The following is a 25,998-nucleotide window of genomic DNA, read 5'->3' as shown; positions in this document are numbered from 1 at the left end:
TCAAATGAGTTCAAAAACTACAGACTTTGATAGCCATTCAAGCTTCAAAGACTTGCAAATTTTGAATTCGTTGAATCCGAGCGTGTACTGTGGTGGCTGCCTCTGGGATACCGGGAACAGATTCCTCTGTTTTCCCTTTAGTTTTACAGAGTCTCTTCTACAATCTTTGTGAGACTTTTGAGAAATGACTTTAAATGCCTTAACGAATGATCTAAGCGTCCAAAATTGAATGCCTTATCCTTTTTCCTTTCCCCCTTTTTATAGCACAGCTTCGGGCTCTCGGGGTACTACCGATTTTTCCTTTTTCCCCTTTGAAGTCGGTTCCGTGCCTGGTTGCTTCAGGATCATGTCATTTCCCTTTTCTTCATAGTTTCTTTCTTTTTGTTGCGACCAGATGAAAGTCTCCCAGCTAGCTTCCCATTTCCAGATTTTCCCGTTGGCTGAACTGAGGCCTTTTGGCTTTTGCTCCAGCTTTCCCAATTGTATTTTTCCTTGTTTCTTTCTTCAAATGGTTGGAACCAAAGCTCCTGCATTTTTGCTTTGTACTTCCACTGTGTGCCTGGGTCATAAGGTCCGCGTGCCTTTTGTCTCTTTTCTTTCTTCAAATCTGCTTTAGTTTCACTTCACGCGTCCAGGGATCCTCTGCCTCTGGTACTGCTTCTGGGCGTCCCGACCCAATTCTTCCTTCTGGGCTTCCTTTGGCTTGCTGTTTCTTTTATCTGTTTTCTTGGGCCCCTTTCTTCGTGGACATCTGGATCAGATCCTCTGGGCTCCTTTTCTTTTCTTTCTTTTCTTCTTCTTTTCTTTATTGTGAGAACCCACCCTTTATTTTCTCTCTTTTTTCTTTTGGTGAAATGGGCCCAAAGTCTTTTTCCATCTCTATTTTTTTGGCCTATTTGTGGCTATTTAATTATTTTGAACCTCAACAGACATGTTTATATATTTATATAGTGTAATGATGGTATTAAGAATGTGCATTATTTGATTTTGAATTAATGATTTGATATGGTATAATATAATATGATGCAGACTTAGCTAGGTATATAAATTTGTAATTTATATATATATATATATATAAAGCTTTAATGGTAATCTCGAAACGGTATGCCGAAATAGGCGATACCGAAATGTTTTGTTTCAATAGACAAATTAAAATGGAGTTTAAAACGGTATTTAGAACATTTCAAACACTATTTCAAAATCATTTAGATGGTTGAATTGTACTTTTAGGAGATGTAATAGGAACAAAGTAACTTGTAATTTGGCTAGACATATAATAAATATCCTGATTTTTTTTGTGAGCACGGTTAGGGTTTTTAATATTTTTTGGTCGGTTTGGTTAAAAAATATAAGAGCCCATATATCTCCGGACCGGAACCCATGTGCTAGATGGATTTACCTTTTTTTTCTTATATAAAAAGCAAAGATCATGGTTGGTGTTCTTTAGCGCAATGAAGAAAGTAGAAGGAAGCAGAATTTTTTTTAACACAAATGTGGAACCGATTCTTTGAGCCATAACGTTAACGGCAACAATAATTTTTGTATAATATCAGAAGCAGATTGCAGCCCGTTTTCAGGGTTTCGTATATTTATTACGAGATACAAACAACCCATGTTTGTTGGTGTCAGTAAGATGTTTCCTTTATTAGCAAAAGGAAGTTGAATTTTCACGCCTGCTGTAGAATTGCAGGTGTTTATTTATTTCACTCGACAACAAGAACCTTGGCCATGTTTCTTGGTCTCACCTTCGTTGTAATTTCAGTTTAGTTTACATTATCTATATTGACGTGTGTTTAGCTCCAACTTAAAAAGCCACCTTATTTTATTATTTAACTTATTTTCGCTACTATTTATAGGTCTCACTGCACTTTTTGGTATTATTTATAGGTTTCACTATACTGTTTCAGCTAATTTTTACCTTTATCTACAATACTTTCAGTAAAAAATTTTCAATTTCAGTAAAATAAGCAAATCCAAAACAAACCCTCAAAAATGTAAATTTTAGCTTCATCCAAGTTTCAAATGTCCACTTTAGTCAGGAAACTTGTAACCTTCTATTCCAAATATAATGTAAATGTAATTTATAGTGAATGTTATTATCAAAATAAACAATTACAGGAGATTGTGGTAGAAACAAGTATTTCCAAGGAAAGAAGCAAGAATGCAAGAGTAGATACTAGATAGTTGGGGAAGTAAGGAAGAATATAAAGTTAAAAAATAAAGCTCTGAATTACAAATGAAGAGAAGCATGCCTTTTATAGGTAGAAACAAGCATTATTTGAATAGTGGGGAATAGTAGGAATTATAGATGGATATATATATACACACACATATAGTTGGGGAAGTAAGGAAGAATATAAAGTTAAAAAAATAAGCTCTGAATTACAAATGAAGTAAAGCAAGCCTTTTATAGGTAGAAACAAGCATTATTCGAATAGTGGGAAATAGCAGGAATCATGGATGAATATGAATATATATATATATATATATATTAAATTCTATCGATCGTATAACAAGTTAGAATTTGCAAGACAGAGGGTTAGTGCCTTCTGTCATTCAAACTAAGGTTTCAAATTCAAATGATCCTTATCACAAGCTAGGGCTTGTAAGGCATATGGTAACTATGGTTAAATCTGATTCAGTCTATCTGGTATAATAAAAGTAAAAAAATTAACGAATGCCTAAAAGCATTGATTTAGAAAATATATATAAAAACTTTTTATAAAAAAAGAAGGAATGGATTATTTTGACAGTTTTTTACATTACCCATAAAAGTTATATCAAGATTTTCCTAAAATTGTCTATGAACAAATGCCATAATGGCACCATGGATCCATAATAAAAATCCTTACCACCAAATTAACCCGTTATAGCGGGCCAGGCATAAAATACTTATGGTCACCAAGGGTGGACAGAAAGCTGCCAATCTGCACCAAATTTTAAGCTGAAAGGAAAGGGTAAAGAGTGAAGACTGAATAGTAATCCATTAGGCCCGTTAACACCCACTCTACACTCATAATTCATAAAAGGTACAAGGAAAGTAAAGTCCACAATAGGTGATATGGTCACCTCTTACATCTTTTGCAGAGATATAAATGCCCGCACTAAATGCAATAATAACAAATATCAGAGGAACATTATAATATCAGACANATATATATATATATATATATATTTCAAATCAAAGTTTTCACAACATTTAAAAAAAAAAATTAAAACATTATATGATTGTCTCATTATTAATTATGTCAATACCATTTTTAGGTACATAATTTGGCAAGTGTCACCCAACCATCTCTCACTCAATATTGGACCTTGTATTATGAGTATATGCAAACATCAATTTTATTAGTATTTAGAGTTGACATGTATGAATTCCACATTTAAAAGGATGTTTGCATACATATGTAGCATAAGATATTTTTTACTCGTGCTCAATTGTGTACATTTGTTTTTACTATTTTTATGGCAAAAAATCACCCTTTGTATATGTAATATCCCAAATTGTGTTGATTTGATTGGATTGAAACGAATTGTATGAGTATGTATCATGAAGGCATGTTGTGAGTCCTATATCAACTATTTTTTTGGTGAATCTTGAGTATAAGTGATTACAGAGAGTTGCAATTGCAACTTAATAAATTCTTTTGGTATATAATCGAAAATATAATTAGTCTCAGTTGTGAAGCTACTAATTTGGTCTTAGAATTACTAAGCCAACTTCAATTAATGCATTTTATTCAAACTAAGTTAGACATAACATGTATCTTCTTTCGTTTAGTTAACAATCTACAGCAGCTATCACGATAACAGGTACCAGCCACCACCAAATCCAAAACCCATGTACCTGATTTTACTAATTAATAATGCATGGTGAAGAGACTAAAGTTCTACTACTTGCTTTCTGTAATTGGAAGGTATGCGCCTTCGGCTGCTAACCAGACATTGTCAGCACGCTTTTCTCGGACACCACAGACCTGTACAGGCACATGGATTGTCAATGGATAAAATTCAATTGAATAGCATAGTTCGAGAATTGTAAATGGGTATATGAACCCTGAGCAATAACGGAAACAGCAAATCTTTTAAGCTAACAAAATAATTCTGATTACTATTAATTGCCCAAAAAAGAAGAAGGAAGCAATTCCCTGTTCTCACCTCTTGCTGCCCTCCAGCAATGCGGGAGTATTTCTTGTCATGACTATGAAGGTAGCCGCCAGTGTCCACATGTTGAAGCCGAATCCTTTGATCCTGCTTCCAAATCTTCCCACTCCCTTCAATCGTCAGCCTATGAAATATGCCACCAATACAGATCATCAATCATAACGAAAATTCAGTCAGGTATGTTCATAAAAATCATTCTGGGTCTCACCTCCAAAAATCACCAGTGTCAGATTCAGATTCTCCCCCGAAACAGCTCACCTACACCAGCAGTACAACTTACATTAACAAATCTGAAAGTCACACATTTCAGATTCAAATGACAGCTTCACTCTATATAAGAACAAGGTGGATGGTGAAGTTGTGGAATTAAGTTCCATCGGGAGTCCATTGTAACATACCAATTAAAAAAAAATGTAATTCAGTTTCAATAGTTATACCAGGCTAATAAGGGTTATCATGGCAAAAGTTGAATCCCAGAATGTGCAGAGCCATGATTAGTGCTTACATTAATCAAACAGTCATTTATAGAAAATCATTTTGAAATGAATTCTCCAACTAAAAGCTGTTCCATAAAGTCTAGGAACACAATAATTTTCACAACTTTTTTTCACAATTTTGATGACATGGCCTATTGTGGTTGGAGAGTAAGATAAGTAGTGCTAGTGATGGACCCAGGTAAAAGTAATGTTACACCAATTATAACAAATCATGTCAACAGGTGGGAAAAAATTTGTGAAAAATATTGTGTTCCTAGCATTACCCAAACTGATTTGGCAAGTAATAATATCTAGAAACTCACTTCAAGACAAAATATCACTTGGCTAAAATAATAAAAGACGGCTATATTTAGAGAGAAAATTTCTCAAAAAACAACCCAAGAATATCCAACAAGAAGATACATATAAAAAATAAATGAATATCCAACAAGAAGATGAAAATGGCCAGGGGAATACACTAAAATTGTAAGCACAACCATGAGAAGGCAAATGAGTTGACAAAATAATTTGCAATATAAACTAACAGTCCATGAAGAAATTATATTCCTAACTTGCAACCATGGATAAGAACCAAGAAAATCCTTCTTATCTGACATATGGAACCTAGTCCAGAACTAGGCAATTTGCAAGAACTGAACCAGGAGAAAGCATCCTAAACAAATGTAAGATAAAATGAAGGTGCCTTGATTCAAGGGTAGAAACCAAGTTGAGAGGCATAAAGCAGGAAGGATTGTTTAGAGTTTCAACAACTCATTCCAGTACAGGATGCTATGCCACAAACTGTATAACTAATTTGGCAGCATCAGCTCTTTCTAATGACAATAGGAAAGTCTTAAGCATTCAAGAAACACAGCTGAGGAGCAATATGCTCATAAATTGTGTATAACTGAAACAAGGAAGTTGAGGTACCAATTAAAGGGTTATAAATTTTTTAACAGTGCCTGCATGGGGCAGCTAGAGCAAGGGAGTAGGAGATTTTTCCACATCACCATAATTTTGATTATGCAAAGAGAAGACTGGAATTTCAATTAGAAATTTTGGTTTTATACAAAAGGAGTCAAACAACTGCACAAACAAAAAATGCGATTATTTCTTTCCCTCCAAATATTCCACAACACACAATGTGATACCAAATTCCAAATATTTGAAGAATTCTTTCCCAATCCTCCAAATATTCCACAAACCATTGAATCCTCCACATTGTTAAAAGTACAGTTGTTCCTCTCCTGCCATATTACCCACGTAGAGTTTCATTGAAATGGGGGGAGTTTGCAGATTCTTTATTGAGTCAAAATCCTTTCAATTAGTCTTAGAGGAAGGGGGTTGTTTTTTCTTGCTAAGGATTTTTGAGAGGGGCAAATTCTTTATGAGATCAGTCTTCTTAGGCAAGACTGCAGCACTTTGGTTGATGAATAGTATTGAAGAACTTGTGGTTGGGAAGAGCTCCAAACAGTTTTTTATTTTCAGAGTAGGTGACATTGCATTTACTCTCCAAAGTAGCTTCAATTCCTCGGGTCAGTTCTTGTTATTGACTGAGCTCAAAGCTGGTGGGTCTAGGAGGTCGATCATAATTCCTGAAGGCAAAGAGAGAAGTGGTTGGAGGGCCTTTGGTCTTGAGCTGAGAAAGTTGTTGTTCCCTTCCCATTATGCGGTGGGTGGTTATGGTCTCCCAAAGTTTAAAAGCTGCCATTAAAAGGGATAAAGGGAAGAGAGAGCTGAGGAATTTGCAATCTTCGGTTAACTATGATGGTAGGTAGAGTGTTGGCGGCTGAGTTAATACTACAGTTGGGTTCTTCTTAGTCATTATGAATTTAAAAATTCTTTCTTGGAATGTTAGGGGTCTGAATGATTGTCGGAAACGTTTGATTGTGAAAAATTTATTGCGGGAATGGAGGTGTGATGTAATCTGTCTTCAGGAGACTAAGCTTACTGGCTTGGACAGAGCATGATTGGCAGCTTGTGGAGCTGCCCTTATGTGGATTGGTGGCCTTAGATGCTGTCCAGACGGCGGGCGGAGTTTTATGATGTGGGATAGGAGGGTTTTAGAGAGGTTGGAGTTCATGGTGGGTTCTTTTTCTGTGTCTGTTCGGTGGAAGGGGTGGGGGATGGCTTTATTTGGGCGTGCTCTGGGGTTTATGGTCCAACTGACAACAATGCGAGGGGGCTAATGTGGACGAGTTGGTTGGTGTTCAGCAATGTTGGAACGTCCCATGGTGCGTTTTGGGGACTTTAATATTGTCCGTTTTCCGAGTGAACATTCGGGTAACTCCCTCTCACCCCGCTATGGAACTTTTTTCAAGTTTATCGAGGACTTAATTTGATTGATTTGCCTCTGGAGGAGGGAGTTATACCTGGTCTAGCGGCTCAGAACAGCCTTCGATGTCTAGAATAGATAGAGTTTTGGTGTCTCATGATTGGAGCAATATCCGAATGTGGTCCAACGGAGATTACCTCGCCCTGTTTCAGACCATTTCCCTATTCTAGTGGAGGTAGGGGAATGGCGAGGGGGAAAAGTCCGTTTAGGTTTGAGAATATGTGGTTAAAGACGGACGGGTTCACTGATAGAGTTCATTTTTGGTGGAATCGGCATTCTTTCTCTGGCACTCCCAGTTTTGTGTTTGCCAAAAATTGAAGGCTCTGAAGGAAGACATCATTCAGTGGAATCGCTCGGAGTTTGGTCATGTTGGGCGCAAAAAGTCTCAACTTCTTGAGGCTTTGAAAGTGCTAGATGCCAAGGAAGGGGAGTTTGGCCTCTCTGCTGCAGAGTTGTGAGAGTTGTGTTGAGATCAGAAATAGAGAAACTTCTCTCGTTGGAAGAAATCTCTTGGAGACAGAAATCAAGAATGTTATGGATCAAGGAAGGTGACAATAACACCAATTCTTCCATAAGGTGGCTAATTCTCATAGAAGGTTTAATCATCTAAGTATTTTGGAGGTGGATGGGGTGATTTTTGAGGAGGAGTCCGAGGTGGCGGCTCAGGTGGTTCAATTTTACAAAAAGTTGTATCAGGAGACTGAGGAGTGGAGGCCTTTTGCGGAAGGTTTGGAGTTTGATCAGATAAACGAGTCAGAGAGGGGCTGGCTTGAAAGGAGGTTGAGAGAAGAGGAGATTCTTCTAGCTGTCAACGAGTTGGCTGGAGATAAAGCTCCAGGTCCAGACGGTTTCTCTATGGCCTTTTTTCACCAATGTTGGAGAGTGGTGGAAGAGATATTCTAGCAGTTTTTGAGGAGTTCTATCTTCACAGTAAGTTTGAGAAATCTTTGAACGCTACTTTCATAGCATTAATTCCTAAGAAGAATGATGCTTCCGATATTCGAGATTTCAGGCCTATCAGCTTGGTGGGGAGCTTTTACAAGATCTTGTCTAAGGTTTTGGCAAATCGTTTGAAGCTGGTTTTAGACCAACTTATCTCTGAGTCTCAGAACAGTTTTGTGGGAGGTAGACAGATTCTTGACTCAGTCCTTATTGCCAATGAGTGCCTTGATAGTCGTGTGAAGAGCAAGAATCGGGGGTTATTTGTAAGCTTGACATTGAGAAAGCTTATGATCACGTGAATTGGGAGGCTCTTCTAGATCTTTTGAAGAGAATGGGCTTTGGGGAGAAGTGGTGTAGATGGATTCGTACTTGCATTTCAACTGTCCAGTTCTCTATTCTGGTTAATGGGACCCCAGCTGACTTTTTTAAGAGCACGAGGGGTCTGAGACAGGGGACCCGTTATCCCTATGTTGTTTTTGGTTATAATGGAGGTTTTAAGCAGGATGTTGAAAAGAGTTGAAGAGCTGGCTTGATCAGGGGCTTTAAGGCTGAAGGTAGACGGGGGAAGGGGAATGTATCTCGCACCTTTTGTTTGCGGATGATACTATTCTGTTTTGTGATGCTGAAGTGGAGCAGATCCTGCATGTTCGAATGCTTCTACTTTGTTTTCAGGCTGTGACAGGTTTGAAGGTTAATGTCTCGAAGAGCGAGATGGTTCCAGTAGGGGAGGTAAATAATTTGCATGTTTTGGCAGAGATTCTGGGCTGTAGGATTGGGGCTTTGCCTATGACATATCTGGTATGCCGTTGGGGCTTCCCACAAGTCCCCCTCTATTTGGAATCCTATCTTGGAAAAAATTAAGCGAAAGTTGGCTGGGTGGAAGAAGCTGTACTTGTCTAAAGGTGGAAGACTGACGTTGCTTAAGAGTACGTTAGCTAGCCTCCCTACTTATTATTTATCTCTTTTTACCATCCCTTCTCATGTGGCTAAGAAGATTGAGAAGATGCAAAGGGATTTCTTGTGGGGGATTCGAAGGCTCATTTGGTAGGGTGGGATAAGGTGTGTGCCCCAAAGGCGAATGGGGGATTGGGAGTAAGGAAAATTACGACTTTCAATAAAGCCTTATTAGGAAAATGGTTATGGCGTTTGGGGTGGAGGAGACTCGCCTATGGAGGAGGGTTGTAGCTTTGAAGTTTGGGGAAGAGTGGGGGAGTTGGTCTTCCAAGGTGGGTAGGGGTGTCCACGGGTGCGGTTTATGGAGAAGCATCCGAAAAGGCTGGAAGGTGTTTTGTAAATGCACTCACTTTGAGGTAGGGATGGGAGATAGAGTGAAATTCTGGACGGATCGGTGGTGTGGGGAGTTACCACTCCATCTATCCTTCCCGATGGTGTATGGGATTGCTTATAATAGAGAGGCATCTGTGGCCTCGTCTCTTGAAAGGTTGGGGACTGGGGCTCAGAGAAGCTGGAATGTTCGTTTACTCAGGGAACCAAATGATTGGGAGTCGGGAGAGGTGGAGGATTTCCTCCGTACCTTAGGCTCAAATTTACCTCAATCTGAGCACGGAGACCGTATGAGGTGGAAGTTGTCAAAGAAGGGGAATTTTAACACTCGCTCTTTCTATAATAAGCTTCGTTGTCCCTCATCTATTATCTTTCCTTGGAAAGGTGTTTGGAAGGTTAAGGCTCCTCCGCGCGTCTCTTTCTTCGTTTGGAGTGCTGCTTGGGAGAAGATTCTTACTGGGGATAATCTGCAGGGTAGAGGCTTTGATTTTGTTGACTGGTGCATTATGTGTCGTTGTAATGGGGAAACGGTAAACCATTTACTACTCCATTGCGACAAAGCTTATCAGCTGTGGAGCTGGGTTTTCAATCTTTTGGGATCAACTGGGTTTTGCCATGCTCGGTTGCAGATACGCTTTTTGGTTGTGGAACTGGCTGGGAAAGCACTCTTCTAGTGTTTGGAATTTAGTTCCTCCGTGCCTAATGTGGTGTATTTGGAGGGAACGAAACTGGCGCACTTTTGAGGACTTGGACAAATCCGATGACCAGCTGCTCGCTTTTTTACTGGCCCCTTTTTGATTGGTCTAGGGCCTGGGGACTCACCTCTAGTGATTCTCTCCCTATGTTCCTAAATTCCCTTCTTTGTACTTAGTTTTCTGTTGACTGTTGTTTGTTTTGTTGTTTTTCTTGTTTGTTTCCCTCTCTGTATTCTTTGTTCTGCCTTATGTTGTTTGCATGAGGTAGCCTCTTGAATATACTTCTCTCTTACTTATCAAAAAAAAAAAAAACTGCACAAACAAATAGGATTTGAGAAAGTTGTGCATATATCTAAGGAAGTAAAACTTTGTGAAAAAATTTCACCTAATGTCTACATTCAGGTGCATGCCACACAAACCTTCTTCTCCACTCCCCCTCCCCCCCCCCCCCAACTTTTTTATGCTAGACACTTTAGATTTCTTTTTCTTTTTTAATCAGTTTAGACACTTTAGATTTTAATAATCAGATGTACAACCAATTAAAGTTCAGTACACTGGTGCATGCCACACAAACCTTTCTTCTCCACTCCCCCTCTCCCCCCCCCCCCCCCAACTTTTTTCTGCTAGACACTTTAGATTTCTTTTTCTTTTTCTTTTTTAATCGGTTTAGACACTTTAGATTTCAATAATCAGATGTACAACCAATTAAAGTTCAGTACACTGTTCAATTTAAAACCATAGATCTAGAGCAAATAAGTAAACCATGAAACCTCATCGATTACAGAATTGAATTAGTTTCCCAACATGAGTACATATCATGAAAGCCCATGCCAAGAGTGACAAAGTAGAAGCCCCTTGTGAAGCCCTTATTATTTATACATTAGGTTAGGCCAATTGCGCATAATATGCAACAAGATTGCTCAATCTCCAACAAACCCCCACACCCCCCACCCCCCCCCCCCAAAAAAAAAAAGAAAAAGAAATCCAAAGTCAAATTACATGTGATTTCTGCATTAAGTAAGGCTATAAATACATGACAAACAATAAAGGGCCTATACTAACCTCTAGGTTGCCAGATATTGGAGATGCATGCAAATGGCTGTGCAGCCATTTTCTGGTCCTCATGTGTTGCAACCTGATGATTGTCCCACTTTTGATGGTGTCACCTTGTTTGGCAGATGTTCCAGGCTCAGGTCTAACAATCTGCATATAAAAAAATTTAATGCCCATATTCTAAACCTTCCCTGGCACATAAAATAAGGGCTACTTTATTGCCCATGTATGTCAGACAACACTTACCCAACCAACATTTTTTCACCTTCACTGATATTTAGTCGCAGATACCTATCTACCCAAACTTAATCACATATATCTATATAATCTTTGTTGCAACAGATTCAGCTCAAAAATGCAAAACAAAGCTTTCTTAGTTGTACATATGAGGAAAAAGATATGTGGTGTAGTATTAATATCAGCCCACGTACACACTTCTGGTGTCAAATAATCTTATACAGTTCTTTATGTCATATAATTTTCTAGGGCCACCAAACCAGCCTAGCCCCTATATAATCTACAAATTTTTTGGTTTAAAATTTTAGAAGTTTTTCAACAAAAAAAAAAAAACCATATAATATCCTTTAAACCCAGGTAGTATAATCAATAGATATTCCTGTGAGAATGGTTAAATTAAGGGTTTTTTTATGAGTTAGGAGAATTTCACTTAGATTACATCACAAAGCATATTGTACAACAGACCTCATTGTAAATCAAACTCCTACAGGCAACAAACCACACTTGCCAAGACCAGTTACCAGGTAATCCAGGGGCTTTTCACCCCTGATGGGCTAAGCAGTTTACGATTAAATTAAAGATGCAAAAATTAAAGGGAATGAAAATATATATATATATATATAGAGAGAGAGAGAGAGAGAGAGAGAGGTGATACNTATTCCCAGGTGCAGAGGTTTAACTTGGAGACTCAAAATCCTAGAACCTTTGCTGAAGTTGTACAAGGCTCTCATGGAGGAATAGAGGATAGAAAGCAACTAAAGCAGCTAGGTTACTCAGATAAGGGAAGAAGGCACAGTTTAGAGAGGAGATGAAGGGGTGAACCTGAGACATAAAGGTGCCAAGGTGAAGGTAGTTCCGGTGGGCAAGGCAGATAAGATGGAGGTGGTGGGAGGGGACAAGAAGGAGCTGAGCATTAATGAGGAGACAGAGGTAGGGGCAAAAAACTCTAGGCTACGCTACCCACTCCTCAGTTTGAATTCAAAAGATTATTTAAAAGGGAAGAAGAGTGCTGTTAGGAGATCTTACTGGTCAGGAAGAAGCCTTTTAGTGGAGGTTGATGTGACAGGGAGCAGGCGAGTCTTCTGGGACAGAAGGAAAGGGGGAGATGCGGAGTGCAGAGTTGAGACTTGGGCAATGGACAGGGATTGCAATTCAGAAGTACCAAGGGCTTTAAAATGGGTTGCACGTGGAAATTATAAGGCTGGAGTCTTTTATAAGGCTGGAGTAACATCTGGGCTGGGCCTAGACAAAAGCCCATTAGCATCCGATACACTTAAGAGATCTGTTCCATCAGTTTTCTCAGGCCCAAGTGTCTTTGAAGTGGGCGAGAGTTCTCTGTCTGGTGAAGAGAACTCAGCCCAGGCTCCGATGACAGAGGCGAACCCCAAGCCTCCTCTCCAGCGCTCCGATCCAGTTTCTGGTGTGTCGGACCGGTGCGACAAGCCTCCGGTGGGGGACGATGGCACCTCCTTCGCCGGAACCAGCTCCGATGAGCCCATGTTGACACCGGGTAAGTCCGATTCGGTGTTTTCGCGGTCATCGGCTGAGCTTTTTCTTTCTGGTTTCTTTTGGTGCTTGTTGAGGGCTGGGCTTGTGGCTATGGATGTTAATTATGGGGTTGAAGGGGGCTGGGACAGCAGTGCCAATCTCAAGCTGATAGAGGCCTTGGATTTTGATCAGCCCAGCGTAGAGTTGTTTCCCAAGAAGGCAGATTGTGATGTCCCTGGGTGAGTACTATGGTGGTGGGAGAATTGAATCATTCGGAGTTGGGTTTGGGTGGAGAGGAAAGCTTACCTCTAATGTCTATCACCCCCGCTGGGTTGCCTCTGTCAGCTGATTTGTTTTGTGGCAATGAGGCATTGGAATGTCTGAATATGGCGGATATTTCCAGTTGGGTGAAGAATAGACTCAGAGAGAGAGAGAGAGGTGATACCCAGTAGCTATTGGCATCATCAACATTGGGAAATCCAGTAACTGATTGTTGGCCGCTACCAGAACCGTATGGCACATCATGAGAATGCAGCCGAAACTTGGACCTCTCATGCATCAGCTTAAGAACTGATCCATAAGTAATCTGCCCAATCAAAAATAAAAAACTCTCAGTGCAGAAATAATTGGCTTCCACTCAGTGGAGATACTTGTGCTCGTTAGATAGGTTTATTTGTTTCCGTGGATCATTTATAAAAACAACACAAAGTATTAAACCATTTTCTTATAAGCAAAAATCTAATAGTTTATAAAAACAACACAAAATAGCTGGATCATTTATAACATCACAAATTCTTGTACTTGTTAGGTTTTATTTGTTTCCATGGATCATTTATAACAACAACACTATAAATTTGAACCTTTTTTCTAATAAGCACATTACATGTTACCTCATCAATTTCAACTTCCTTTGCAAAAATTGCCTCTCATCAAAAAACAAAAAAACACATAAAAAAATTTCGAAAAATTACAAATTAATTTACTAATTCTCTCACAACACCCAAACAAAAATGAGGAAAAAAACAAGCTAATTTTGATAATTCAACTCACATAAACCTAATTTCGAACGAACTGTCAATTCCTTTATCATTTTCTTTCTCGTTAACCAAACAGAGGCCTTTATAATTATAATTCGTTTCTTTTCCCTCACTTTCCCAGCAACCAAACAAAACGACGCGAGCATTTCTCACATATAAATTAAAAGGATGAGAAACACAGATCAAACCTCGACGCCTTCAGAGGAAGAAGAGGCGGTGGCGTAGGAGGCATAGCCGTCCTCAGAATCGAGGCCGATGAAGAGGAAAAGAGCGAGAGCGAAGAATCCGAGAGCCATTAGGAAGAGCACTCCAATGAACCAGTTCTGCTGCCAGAAAGGGTAATCGACCTCAGACTGCGACGACGCCCTTCGTATGGGTACCGAAGAAGAAGTAATAGCGGAAGATGAAGAAGAGGCGGCCTTTCTTCGCGTGGGACCTGAGGAAGCCACGGTTCGTTTCGACGAACTATCCCGAGCGAGCGCTCTATCTCTCTCTCTCTCTCTCTCTTGCTTTTTGGGGAAATGTAATGTAATGCAATGTTATGCGATGTGATCTCTGGAGATTTTTGGGTCGTTCTTTCTCTTCTGTTTCCACGAGAGGTGTGGGTTGAAGAAGAGCCTTTGGGGCATTGACCGGAAAGAAGGAACTTCGGGGACACGTTCAGTGACGTGCTTTTAACGAATGGGGAACCTACACGTGTATTTTTACGATGACGTGGAGGGAAGTGATTGCATGTGCCTGTAATACAAGGGTGAGTGAAACGAAAAGCCTGCCCCTTTCTTTACTCCAGCAACTATGGAAATTTTGGTCCACGAGTAATTATTACGTAATAAATCGCTCTAATTTAAGATTCGACCAATGGTCGCATCACCTTTATTTCAAGAGTATTTAATAATTTTTATGGGTAGGATACTCTCATTCTCATCTACTACCATTTTTATTCTTAAAAACATTGGGATAAAGATTAGGTCGACTGTCATTGCTCCCGTTCAAATAATGGCATGTATCTATTGTTAAATATGTGTCATTATTTTAATAAGGGTCCAGTGCTGAACACTTGACCTAAATTAAATCCAAAAGGTAGAAAGGTATTCTCTTTTATGTGATTTTACTAGTAAAGTCACTAAGTTATGATTATTGATTCTTAAAGTTTGGAATAATTTTCACTTTTATCTTTTATTTTTGAGAATTTTCAGTTTGTTCCATCAAATCTTTATTCTGTTTTCATAACGATTATTTCGTCCTAACACTTAACTAATACAAGTATCAAGAGACAAAGCAGAAACGACTCGTATTATACTTTTATTGGCACTTAATAGTTGCATTTCTCTTAGTCATAAAGATAGATGAAGTGAATATTTTTGAAAATAGAATGAAGCTTGGTGTGCCAAAATGGAAAGTCTGAAAACCTTAGGTAATCAATTTGAAAATAACCCCAACTATAGTCAAAACTCAAAAATGTAATTTGGTCCCTTTTTGTTCCCAATTAAATCAACCAAATATTCGAGTTTTGTTAAAGAGATGAAAAGTTCGTGCTTATTTAATTAATAAAGTTTTGGTTAAAAAAAAAAATCCGTTAGTTTTGACATGTTTTCATTTGTGACAATATAATTTCGATTTTTTTCACTTCATTCTATTAACTTTTATTTTGTATTCAATGTGAACCTTTTGTCTACATCCATTAACATGTTGCCCTTAAGCCCATAAACAACGTGGGTTTGATTTTAATTTTGTTAGCATCCAAATATTTTTTTTAAATTATATATATATATATATATTAATTTGTTAAAATTTTGTACTCAAAACAAATCAAATATTAAAATCACCACAACTTATAAGATAACATAGCGAAACATGAATGACAAAATCGTCATCAAATGACAACACAACTAATGATGCCGAAAATATCACCAGTGAGTCACACGATGTTTGCACACTCGAAACAGCACCTGCACAACAAAAAAAGGAGAAGACCTTATAGAGAGCACCGGTGTGGTGCTGGCCAAATACCCTCCGAAGGTCAAGTTAGAACTTGTTACAACTCTAGAGTACTAGAGAGGGGTTAATTATGTGTACCTCGATTTGTGAGGGTATTAGGGCTTTTTATAACAGTAAAGAGTTGACCTCTCTTCCTTGGAGTAGGAGTATTTTCCTTATAGGAGTCCTCATGAGTGTAGAATGCAGAATCCTTTCCTTGTAGGACACTATTACTCAGCATGGGATACAAGTCATTTCCTTATATACTCATGCGTGATGACCAAGACAAAGATATTATTAGAACCATCAGCTTTAGGACCGTCAGCTTATCTTTCACCCTTCGGCCATATCGGCGTCAGCCCTAAGATGGAGTTAACCCAGTGGAGCAGGCTTCCTTCCATCTTGGACCCGTCACATCACTGTCCGTCCGCTATAGGGTCTTTAGCTTCTTACTTCGATTAATACCGTCAGCCTAAGTTGTAGACTTCGTCAGCTATGGGCGCTTATAATTCTTACGTATCAATTGCCCCATACTCCATATCTCCGTCAATTCTAACTGACAGGTTATAGAGTTACATTTTTCTGTTGTTAATTTCCACCTAAGCCAGGAGAGAGAAAATAATTCAAAGGTGACTCCTCGAGCCGCCAATCATTAAATGCTCGGACACGTGGCGTACTCTGGTTGGTTCCGCGTCTGGACAAAGGCGTTGCCTCGTCTTCCGCGCCTTTTCCCCTTATATATAACCCACTTCTTCCCCCCATTTTTCCATTTTACCTTTACTGATTCTTGGAGAGAAAATCCGTCGCCTTTGTTCCGTTAATTTCCTCAACATCGTCACCCGAGTTTCTGCCATCGCGTCCAAAATCCGTCACCCATTTCGAGAAACTTGTAAGTCCTTTCTCTTTCTTTATACATGCTTTATTTCGATCAATTTTTTATAGCAAGGTCGTCAACTTAGGTGCTTAGAATACATCTGTCACTTGTAGGTAGTCAGATGTCAAGTGATGCGTCTAGTGATCAGTCGTTGGTCCGCGATGGAGTAGGCTACGACGAAGTATTTGGTTCAGGTGATGAGTCCGGGGGCTTTTGCCGGTCGTCAGAGAGAGAGAGTCGTCTGCCCAATCTCCCGACAAGGAGGTAGGGAGTTACGGTGATAAGGGTCAGGAGGAGGTAGTAGGTGAGGAGGGTAATGTTGAGGAAGAAGGAGAGAGGGATAGTGACGGAGATGAAGGTGACGAGGAGTCTTGTAAGGGAACTTCAGGAAGTTCTGGAGGTAGCTGTCCTTTCATCCTTCCCGAGGAATGGGCCGTTAATAAATTTTTACCAACAATGAGTGAGAAGGTATTCAAGGAGTTACGCATTCGTTTCCAAATCCCAAACCCCATCCCAATCCGTCTCCCCAGGGAGAATGAAAAGTGCTATACGGGGAGAATCGCAAATGTTAGTATGTATGACGCCATATTTGCTGCTGGGTTTAGATTGCCCCTGACAGCCCTACACCGTCAGCTGGCTGATTTTTTAGGGTTGTCCATCAGCTAGATCGCCCCAAACTCATGGAGGATCTTTATAAGTGCTGAGATCCTTTGGGGTCGTCTAAGTGGAGGACATCGTCAACTCATTTTAGACGAATTCTTCTATTGCTACAGACCCCAGCACCTTTCTTCATCTAAGGGGATGTACCATTTTGCCGTCAGAGATAGAAAGTTAAGGTTAGTGTCTGAGATGCCAGATTCCAACAAAGTGTGGAAGAGTAAATACTTTTTTGTTAAGGGGACAGACTGGGTATGTTGTCAGGAGGAATGGGAAACAATTCCCCATGATTATTTTGATAATACATGGGCTTTCGTTAAGGACTCAGGTTTTAACTAACAGCTATTAACCCTATCAGTTTTTTTTACATATACTTTATTTATTTTTTATAGCGTCTTAACATTGTCAGTTTACTTTTATTTTTTTTTTTTTTTTTAGCCCACATTCGTCCTCTTATAACTAATGAGCAAGGAGACTTTATCTGTCGGGTTCTCAAGAGCCCTCTGGAAGAGTGTAAGTGCCGGGATCTAATTACTCTTGACGCTCTTTATGCATACTGTGGGGGTCCAGTACTGTCACCAGAAGCTCTCAAGTTAGAAGAATTTTCTCGTCGTTGTAAGTATTCATTTCTGTTGTCCCGTTATTTTCTACTATTGTCGTCAGTTTTCCTTATGTGTCCCATTTTTGCAGAAATGAAGGCAGCAAAGCAACGTATAAGGGCTGCAGCTGCCCGTCAGAAGGAAGAGAAAAGGGCCAAGGGGGAGTTGGTATCTTCGTCAACCCCTAAGGTCATCACGAAGGGTTCGTCAAAGAGGAAAACCGACGGGAAGGATGTCCGTCCACTCAAGAAGGTGGCCGTCATTATTGGGGATGAGCCCCCAAAGAAGTCAACCCCCAAGTCAGTCCATGGGGCTGGAAATGGGGTAATGACTTCTTCTGGTCCCGTCCTTGAGGGGCCCCGTTGCCTTTTAATGCATAAGGATTATGCCGTCGAGGAAGTAGGATCGTTCATAAAGCCGAGGGACCCTTGTGCTTTGCTGGGGACGGAGGATTTGGGGGTGTCGGCTTTGTTTGACCTAATACGAGTAAGCCGTTTCCCTTATCTAAATTCTCTTATCTTTTCCTTGCTTATTGATTGATGGTTGTGCCCTCAGGCTTTAGTACATGTAAAAGCGCTCAAGGACCAGTGTGTGGCCAAGGAAGGAGTCATCACTCGTGTTAGTAAACATAATGCTAACATGTTGAACCAGCAGGCGCAGTATAAAGAGGTTGTCCGTGTTCCGAACATTGAGCTGAAAGAAGTAAAGCAGAAGCTGGAAGAGGCGGACCGTCAGAGGGAGAAATTAGAACAAGAACTGATGGCCCTACGTGATTAGGTGGAGACGGCTGGGGCTGACGCGGTCCAAAAGATTAAGGCATTAGATTCCTTTATCGATTCCTGTGAGGGATATTATGGTACTGGATTTGATAACTGCCTTAAGCAAGTCACGTCAGCCTTCCCAGACTTGGATCTATCTGGGATCACGTTAGATGACGCTCCGCCAATAATGCCTGCTAATGACATCGTCTACATCGAGGGTGACGACTCTGAGGACACTCCTCCAGCTGAGGATAGTGGCGTCGTTCTAGCCCAACCAACTGCGAACCCTCCATCAGCTACTCCCAATCCTTCTATGGAGGTCCTAGACGAGGAAGACCCCCTTATTCAGAAAAAGTAAAAAGATTCCTCATGACGTCCCTCCTATTCCTTTTTTGAAAACAACTTTGTTAAATGCTCCTTGGGCTTTTATTTGTAATTCTTAAACAATTTTTAAGTGCCCCTTTGGGCTTTAATTTATGAGTGACTCACTCTCGCTTGCAATACTTCTAGTAACCGTTGCTTTTAATTATGTGTATGGCTATTCAATCTATGTGCTTCTTGCCTTCTAAACTTAGTTTATTTTCAAGTTGCAAGCTGAAGGCATCATCCTAGCTGTGGGTTATAATTTTAGTAGTGATTATTGATTCACCCATTTTAATTACACTGTCAGCTTAATAAAGCCGTTGCCCCCACTATGGAACTTTTAGTCGCTCCTTCACTTTTGAAGCTGCCCATGTTAATGTAGGGCTTGTTTTGTTTTAAAGGTTTGTTACGTCCGTTGGCTTCTTGCACTGGACTTACCCTTGCTAAAATTCCTTTGTTTTGAGACCGTCACTTTGTTAAGTCCGTTAATTCTAAGGAGTCCGTCACACGAACCATTAGCCTTACGACTTTGTCCATATCACGGACTTAGCGGAGTAATTTTGTTGAGATCGTCACTTTAATGAGCCCGTCTCTTTTGATGGGTCTGTCACATGGATAGTTAATTTTATGGCTTTGTCCATAATATGGACTTCGTTTTTGGCCCATCCTCTTGGGATTGGCTCGTTAGCCTCCAGGGCTTACAGTCGCCTATTGTTGCAAACCGAAGTTTGTTTACTTTCAGAATTTTTCACCTTTTGTGTTATTTGTCTTTTGCAAGTTTGTAAATAGAAAATGTCAGCCTATTGCCTCGTCCGTTTTGTTAACTTGGCCAATACGTCAGTCTTTTTTATTAAATCGTCAACTATATAGCTTCATCTGCTTTATGGACTTGGCCAACTTATCAGTCTTTCATTAGACCGTCAGCCTTATAAATTCGTCTATTTTGTGGACTTGGCCAACTTGTCAGTCTTTTATTAAACCGTCAGCCTTATAGATTCGTCCATTTTGTGGACTTGGCCAACTTGTCAATCTTTTATTAGACCGTCAGCCTTATAGATTTGTCCACTTTAGGGACTTGGCCAACTTATCAGTCTTTTATTTAAACCGTCAACCTTATAGATTTGTCCATTTTGTGGACTTGGCCAACTTGTCAGTCTTTTATTAGACCGTTAGCCTTATAGATTTGTCCACTTTGTGGACTTGGCCAACTTGTCAGTAGAAATTTTAGTTGTTCTTAATAAACACCTCTTATTGCCATGCATTTATATAAAAAGTAGTTTCGAAAAAGAAAACCTGCCATTTGAGCTTATTGTAGCAAAAACCAAAGACTAAAGTTTTAATCTGCCCTTTGGGCTTATTGTAGCAAAAACTAATGTAAATGATACAACTAAGGAGTATAACTAAAATCTGCAGCGGTAAAGTATGAATAAAGGGGGGGTGTCATCCTTCACGTCGTTATCTCTACTGGTGGTATTTTCGCAAGTGTTCAGCATTCCAAGGATGTGGCAGTTCCCGTCCGTCTAGCGTCTCCAGATGGTACGTGCCCTTCCTCTGCCATGTCATGACTCGATAAGGTCCTTCCCAATTTGGGCTGAGCTTTCCTTGGGTCGGGTCTCTTGCTACGCCTATGACTTTCCTTAGAACGAGGTCTCCAACCTGGAAGTCTCTGTGTTTGACCTGAGAGTTGTAGTGCTTGGCCATGCGTTCCTGGTACCGTGCGAACCTTTGTTCTGCTGCTGCCCTGACTTCGTCCACTAGATCGAGCTGTAGACGCATGGCCTCATCGTTTTTTCTTTCGACATGGTTCTGCACCCTGTAGCTTGTGAGTCCGACTTCGGCTGGGATGACTACCTCGCTCCCGTATGTTAGTCGAAATGGTGTCTCTCCTGTTGGTGTCCTTGCCGTAGTCTTGTAGGCCCAAAGTACGCTCAGCAACTCTTTTGCCCATATACCCTTTGCCCCCTCAAGCCGAGTCTTGATAATCTTTAGCAAGGATCAGTTCATGACTTTGACCTGTCTGTTGGCTTAAGGGTGGGCGGGGGTGGAGTAGTGGTTCCGTACCCCCAACTGCGACCAGAAGTCCCGGAAGGAGTTGTTGTTGAATTGCTTCCCGTTGTCCTAGACTAAGACTCTAGGGATGCCAAACCTGCATATGATACATCGTCAGACGAAATTTCGTACGTTCTTCTCTGTAATGGTGGCCAAGGCTTTAGCTTCCACCCACTTCGTAAAGTAGTTGATACCTACTACCAGAAATTTCAGCTGTCGTATCGCTGTTGGAAATGGCCCCATAATATCTAGTCCCCATTATGGAATGACCTTATATATGAAAAAAATGTTAAAGTTAGGGAGTGAAATTCATAATCTAGCCTTTAATAAGTTTTTTTTTTTTTTTTTTTTGTGGTTTTAAGAAATATATAGTAACTTAACTTGTAAAACATGTGGGTTACAGTTAGCTTAACTGGTAAAGTCTCTGATGGTTATATAAGAGATATGAGATTCAATCTCTGTCTACACCAAAAACTGATTAATGTCTTGGTCTGATGATAAAAATCTATCATCAGGAACAGACGCCATAAGTTGAAACTCTCTCTCAAAAAAAAAAAAAAAAACAACAACAACAACTTGTAAAGCATAAGAGAATCTTTTTGAGCTACATTGGGCTTCAGTACAATTTTGCAATTGCGCTTTGAATGGATTTAGGCTAGCCAAACCAACAGAATCCCAAACCTATAACAATAGGTAAGTAGGAGTGAGTAGGACAACAAATCCTTAAGAAAGCTATCTCGCTGGGGTCCCGTTAGTTAACCTACCCTAACCATTGTTCAAAATGAGTACAAATGACTTTTTAAACGAAAAATGCTAAAGCGGCAAATCGAGAAGAAGTTCCTTATTTTGGGGAAGTTTTAAAAAATATAGATATGGATATTAAATTATATTCGTAGTTAATAATAAAAGGGCTAGCTTTTCGCTCGGTTGATTATTGAAGAACAGGCTGGTGGGCCTAGGGACTGCAGTCAGCCGCGTCCCTTGTAGTTGTCAATTTCAAGTTAAGAGTCAGACAATGATTCTATCATTCCTCCCTGGTTGGTGGGAACTATTGGACCATTAGCTTCTTAGCCGATGTAAGACCTTCATTCAGCAACAAAAAGTTGTCCCTTTGGAGCAACTCAAACTTATTTTGGATATGAAGAAGTAGGAGTGCACCACATAAAGGAGAACTCTACTTGCCTTTGTATGCCAAGTCACTGGACCGGTGAAACGAATTCCCCCGAGGTTGAGCTTTCAAAGCGGGATCGTTCCAACATGTCCACGCCGTATTGCTTATTCAGGGGCGGGTGAAAGCACTTATGGGATCCCATTTTGGGCGGGACAAATCTACTAATATTTCAGTTAGGCTCACCTCCAATTTTAAAACCCTCCCATTCTTACATAAATGAATGATACATGGCAATTATACTATCTAAAGGCTTGAAAAAAAGGCACATCAACCACATTTTTTCTCATTCAATTGTTTTATTTATTTCTCTTTCCAGTTTCCAACATCACATTGTCCTCTCTCTCCAATATCACCATTAACACAGCATCAGAACTTGCTAAAGAAGAAAAGGCAAAAGTACTATTTTTTTTTTTTAAATCAACAGTGGAGAAAATAAATCAAATTAATATTCAATCAATACCATTATCATCTTATTGAGAAAAATAATGGAAAAAGATTTCACAAAGTCAAAAGCTCCAACCCATGACATGAAAAGCAATAATACTAAGGGTACGTTTGGTACACTGAATGGGGATTACAACAAGAATTGTAATCTTTATTACTAGTAATAAAGTGTGTTGTAATGTAATAATTAAACGTATTCATTAGTTTGGTTATGAGTTATAACATTAGAATGAAACTTAATATTTATTTTAGGAAATATCTTACTTACACAATTATATCTCTTTAAAAATTATTATTTTTAAATTTAAGAGAGATATGTGTTATTTTTTATAATTTTTTATTTTTATAATTGTTAGATGTATATGGAAAGTTTGTTTATTTGGAAATATATTAAGTTTTGAAATTATTGCACTTACTAAGGAATAGCTAATACAATCTTTTAAAGATGAATAGTTATTCTTCATTTTGAAGAATAGCTATTCATAAGGAATGATTATTCCTTGTAATAAAAACATAACTAAACTAAAGAATAACTAAACCATAGGAATAACTATTACATTGCAGTATTTATTACAGTCTACCAAACATGCCCTAAGAAATACTGCAAGACATTGAGTAGAAATAAAAAATAAAACAAATGGAAAAACTATGCAAATTGTGCTAAAATCGTGAGATTAAAAATAAAAATAAACAATCAAGGCAAAGAAGGTGAGCGGTGCTTTGGGGAATTTATGTCAATTGGTGGTGCATGGGCACAATAGATTTTACACACAATAAAGTTTATGCACAATAGATATTCCCCTGTTCTTTTGATTTTCTCATCTAGTGTTCCTTTTCTATTCCTTCTTCTCCGGTAGGCTTGATTTTTTTTAGGGATGACGAAAATTTTTTACTTCATACTTTTTCTTTTCTAGGCATTGATACTCAGGTGAGAAATGACAATGTTGGAGAGAGAGAGAATCAAATAAGAGAAGCTGATGTTAGAGTGAGACAATAAAGAAAATGATTATAAGAGGACAAATTGTGGTTGATTCGCCTTTTTTTTTAACCTTTAGATGGCATATTTATCACATGTCATTCTTCTATGTAAAAATGTGAGAAAATTGGAAGGTTTTAAAATTGGAGGTAAGCCGAATCCTATAAGGATATATATATATATATATATTTTAAATAAATAAGTAAATAATGTATGTGTTTGGATCCGGCGTTTTTGCGTTTGCATTTTTTTTTTCTTCTTCTTCTGCTACACACTTTTCAGGGGACAAATTTACTGTTCACGCATTGTTCATGTACTGTTTATGGGACCCACAACTACTTTATTCAGAAAAAATATTAAAAATGAGTCCTACGGCACTATTCACCTATTTAAAAATTATTTTGCTACAGTGTTTTCAGTTTTCAGCAAAATAAGCTGTATCCAAACGGACCCAATAAATGAAAGATAACTATAATTTGAGCCCGTTGTCATGTATAATATTGTAATGTATTTGCCAAAATGATCATGAATGGTTGGAAATGGAGTGAATAATATAGAACAAAAGTGGTGCATCATGCATGTGGTGGATAGATTAGACGTGGTTATGAAATTAAAGAACAAAAATCGTAAAATATAACATAAATACAATTCCTTTGATTTTTCAACTAGTTAGTTAATAAACCATAAGGTTTAAATTTAGTTGTCATTAGGAAAGATAAAATGATTCATGTTTCATTGGTTAGTTTCATGTTTGAATTTAATTGAAAACTTAATGTACATTACGTATTAAACTATCACTAAAATTTGTCAAAAATAGTAACTGTGGGAGGAAGGAATCTTTCCCCAATCAGGTATTGTTCGCTTTGGGAATGGGCCGAGGAGCCGATGCCACCCTCACGAATTTGTTCAATCCCACATCGGGGAGAGAAGCTTCCCACCATTGCGAACAATACCCGATTGGGGAAAAATTCGTTCCTCCCAAAATAACTATACTCTAATGCATATTTAGGGTATTTATTTATATATACTCGAGGTGGATTGGAAGGCCAAAATCAATCCCCACATTTCACATACTAACATTTTTTTCCCCATTAAAAAAAAAAATGCTCTTTTTTATTTGTGCACATACTAAGTTGTCCCTAAAAACATATAGTAAATAGTTATTAGACTTAGGGTTCGTTTGGTTGGAGGAGTGGAAAAGTGGGAAGATAGAAAATGATGGAATGGTGGAAAAGTGTGTAAATAAAAAAGATTTTAATTTATCTCATTTTTGTTTGGTTGGGAGTAGAAAAGTGAAGGGATAAAAAAATGAGTTTGTGTAAATTTACTCATATACCCTTGTTAAAAAAATGATGCCCAATTAAAAAATGTCAAATAAAAAAAAATGCAATCACCCAAATTTATTAAAAAATAAAAATCACGTCAAAAAAAAAAAAAACACAACAACAACAACAACAAAATACTGGACCCCACTATCATTCTCCTCACTTCTCTCTCAACCAAACATTATCCAAAAAGTTTTCTTTCCTCATTTTCTATCTTTTTTTTTCTTTTTTTTTTTTTTTTTTCATCATCCCTAAAATATACTCTCCAAACACACCCTTAGTAGAAAGTAAATTCCCAAGACCCCGGTAGCTCAAACCTAAGACCCCCTCCCAAATCCCAACACTCTTTCTTTTTAAAAACTATCCTTAATTACTTTTTTTTTTTTTTTTGTGTTTTTTTAGAAGATTCCACAATCTCTTATTAAGGTGCACGAAATTCGCTTAAGAGCATCCACATCAGTCCATGGATAGTTTTGCATAATACAAAAAGTAGCCATTTCTACACATTTTGGCCAAAAAAACCTACATCAATAGGTGTAAAATTGTGCAAAATATACACCTGGCTGTGTAAATGAACAGTAACCATGTATACACAGTTACTGTTCATGTGTAAACAAATTTTTTTTTTCTCTTTCCTCTATCAAACTACTTCTCTCCCCCAACAATTACAACAACCCAGCGCCCCAGAATAACCACCCAACCAACAAACCCAGCGCCACCACCAAACACCGCAACCTAGCATGAAGTATTAACCAAAATCAACAAAAAATTAACCCAAAATCAACGGAAAAGCAATTAGAGAATCTAACTCAAAATCAAGACAAACCCACTGAAAACCTAACTCAAAATCAATCAAAACTCACCGGTAAACCTAACCTAAAAACAATCCAACCCCACTAGAAAACCTAGCCCAAACCATACTCAACGAAAAACTCACATGAAATGCCCAACGGTGCCGGATCTGTTGCCCGATGGTCTTCCATTGCTACTGCTGGATCTTCCATTACTACTGCTGGATCTTCCATTGCTGTAGTCGGTTAGGGGTGGGAGGTGAAGAGTCGGTGGTGGAGGAAGAGAGGGAAGGGCGAAGG

The 25,998-nt window shown here is 38.9% G+C and overlaps 1 protein-coding gene across 1 annotated transcript; it reads right to left on the bottom strand.

The window, feature by feature from the left end:
* Positions 1-3,753: 3,753 nt before the first annotated feature.
* On the bottom strand, positions 3,754-14,339 carry LOC112026334 (stromal cell-derived factor 2-like protein). Its single transcript, XM_024059020.2, has 6 exons — positions 13,900-14,339; positions 13,120-13,260; positions 10,959-11,099; positions 4,373-4,422; positions 4,159-4,288; positions 3,754-3,977 (listed from the first exon to the last, which is right to left on the bottom strand). Exons 1-6 carry the CDS (start codon positions 14,005-14,007, stop codon positions 3,894-3,896), a joined length of 654 nt encoding a protein of 217 aa, XP_023914788.1. The 5' UTR covers positions 14,008-14,339; the 3' UTR covers positions 3,754-3,893.
* Between the last annotated feature and the right edge of the window lie 11,659 nt (positions 14,340-25,998).

The sequence above is a fragment of the Quercus suber genome, unplaced genomic scaffold (assembly GCF_002906115.3).
Source record: "Quercus suber isolate HL8 unplaced genomic scaffold, Cork oak 2.0 scaffold_17, whole genome shotgun sequence".
NCBI classification, from domain to species: Eukaryota; Viridiplantae; Streptophyta; class Magnoliopsida; order Fagales; family Fagaceae; genus Quercus; species Quercus suber.
Note: the sequence above shows the minus strand (reverse complement) of the source record. Positions and strands in the feature narration are given on the sequence as shown.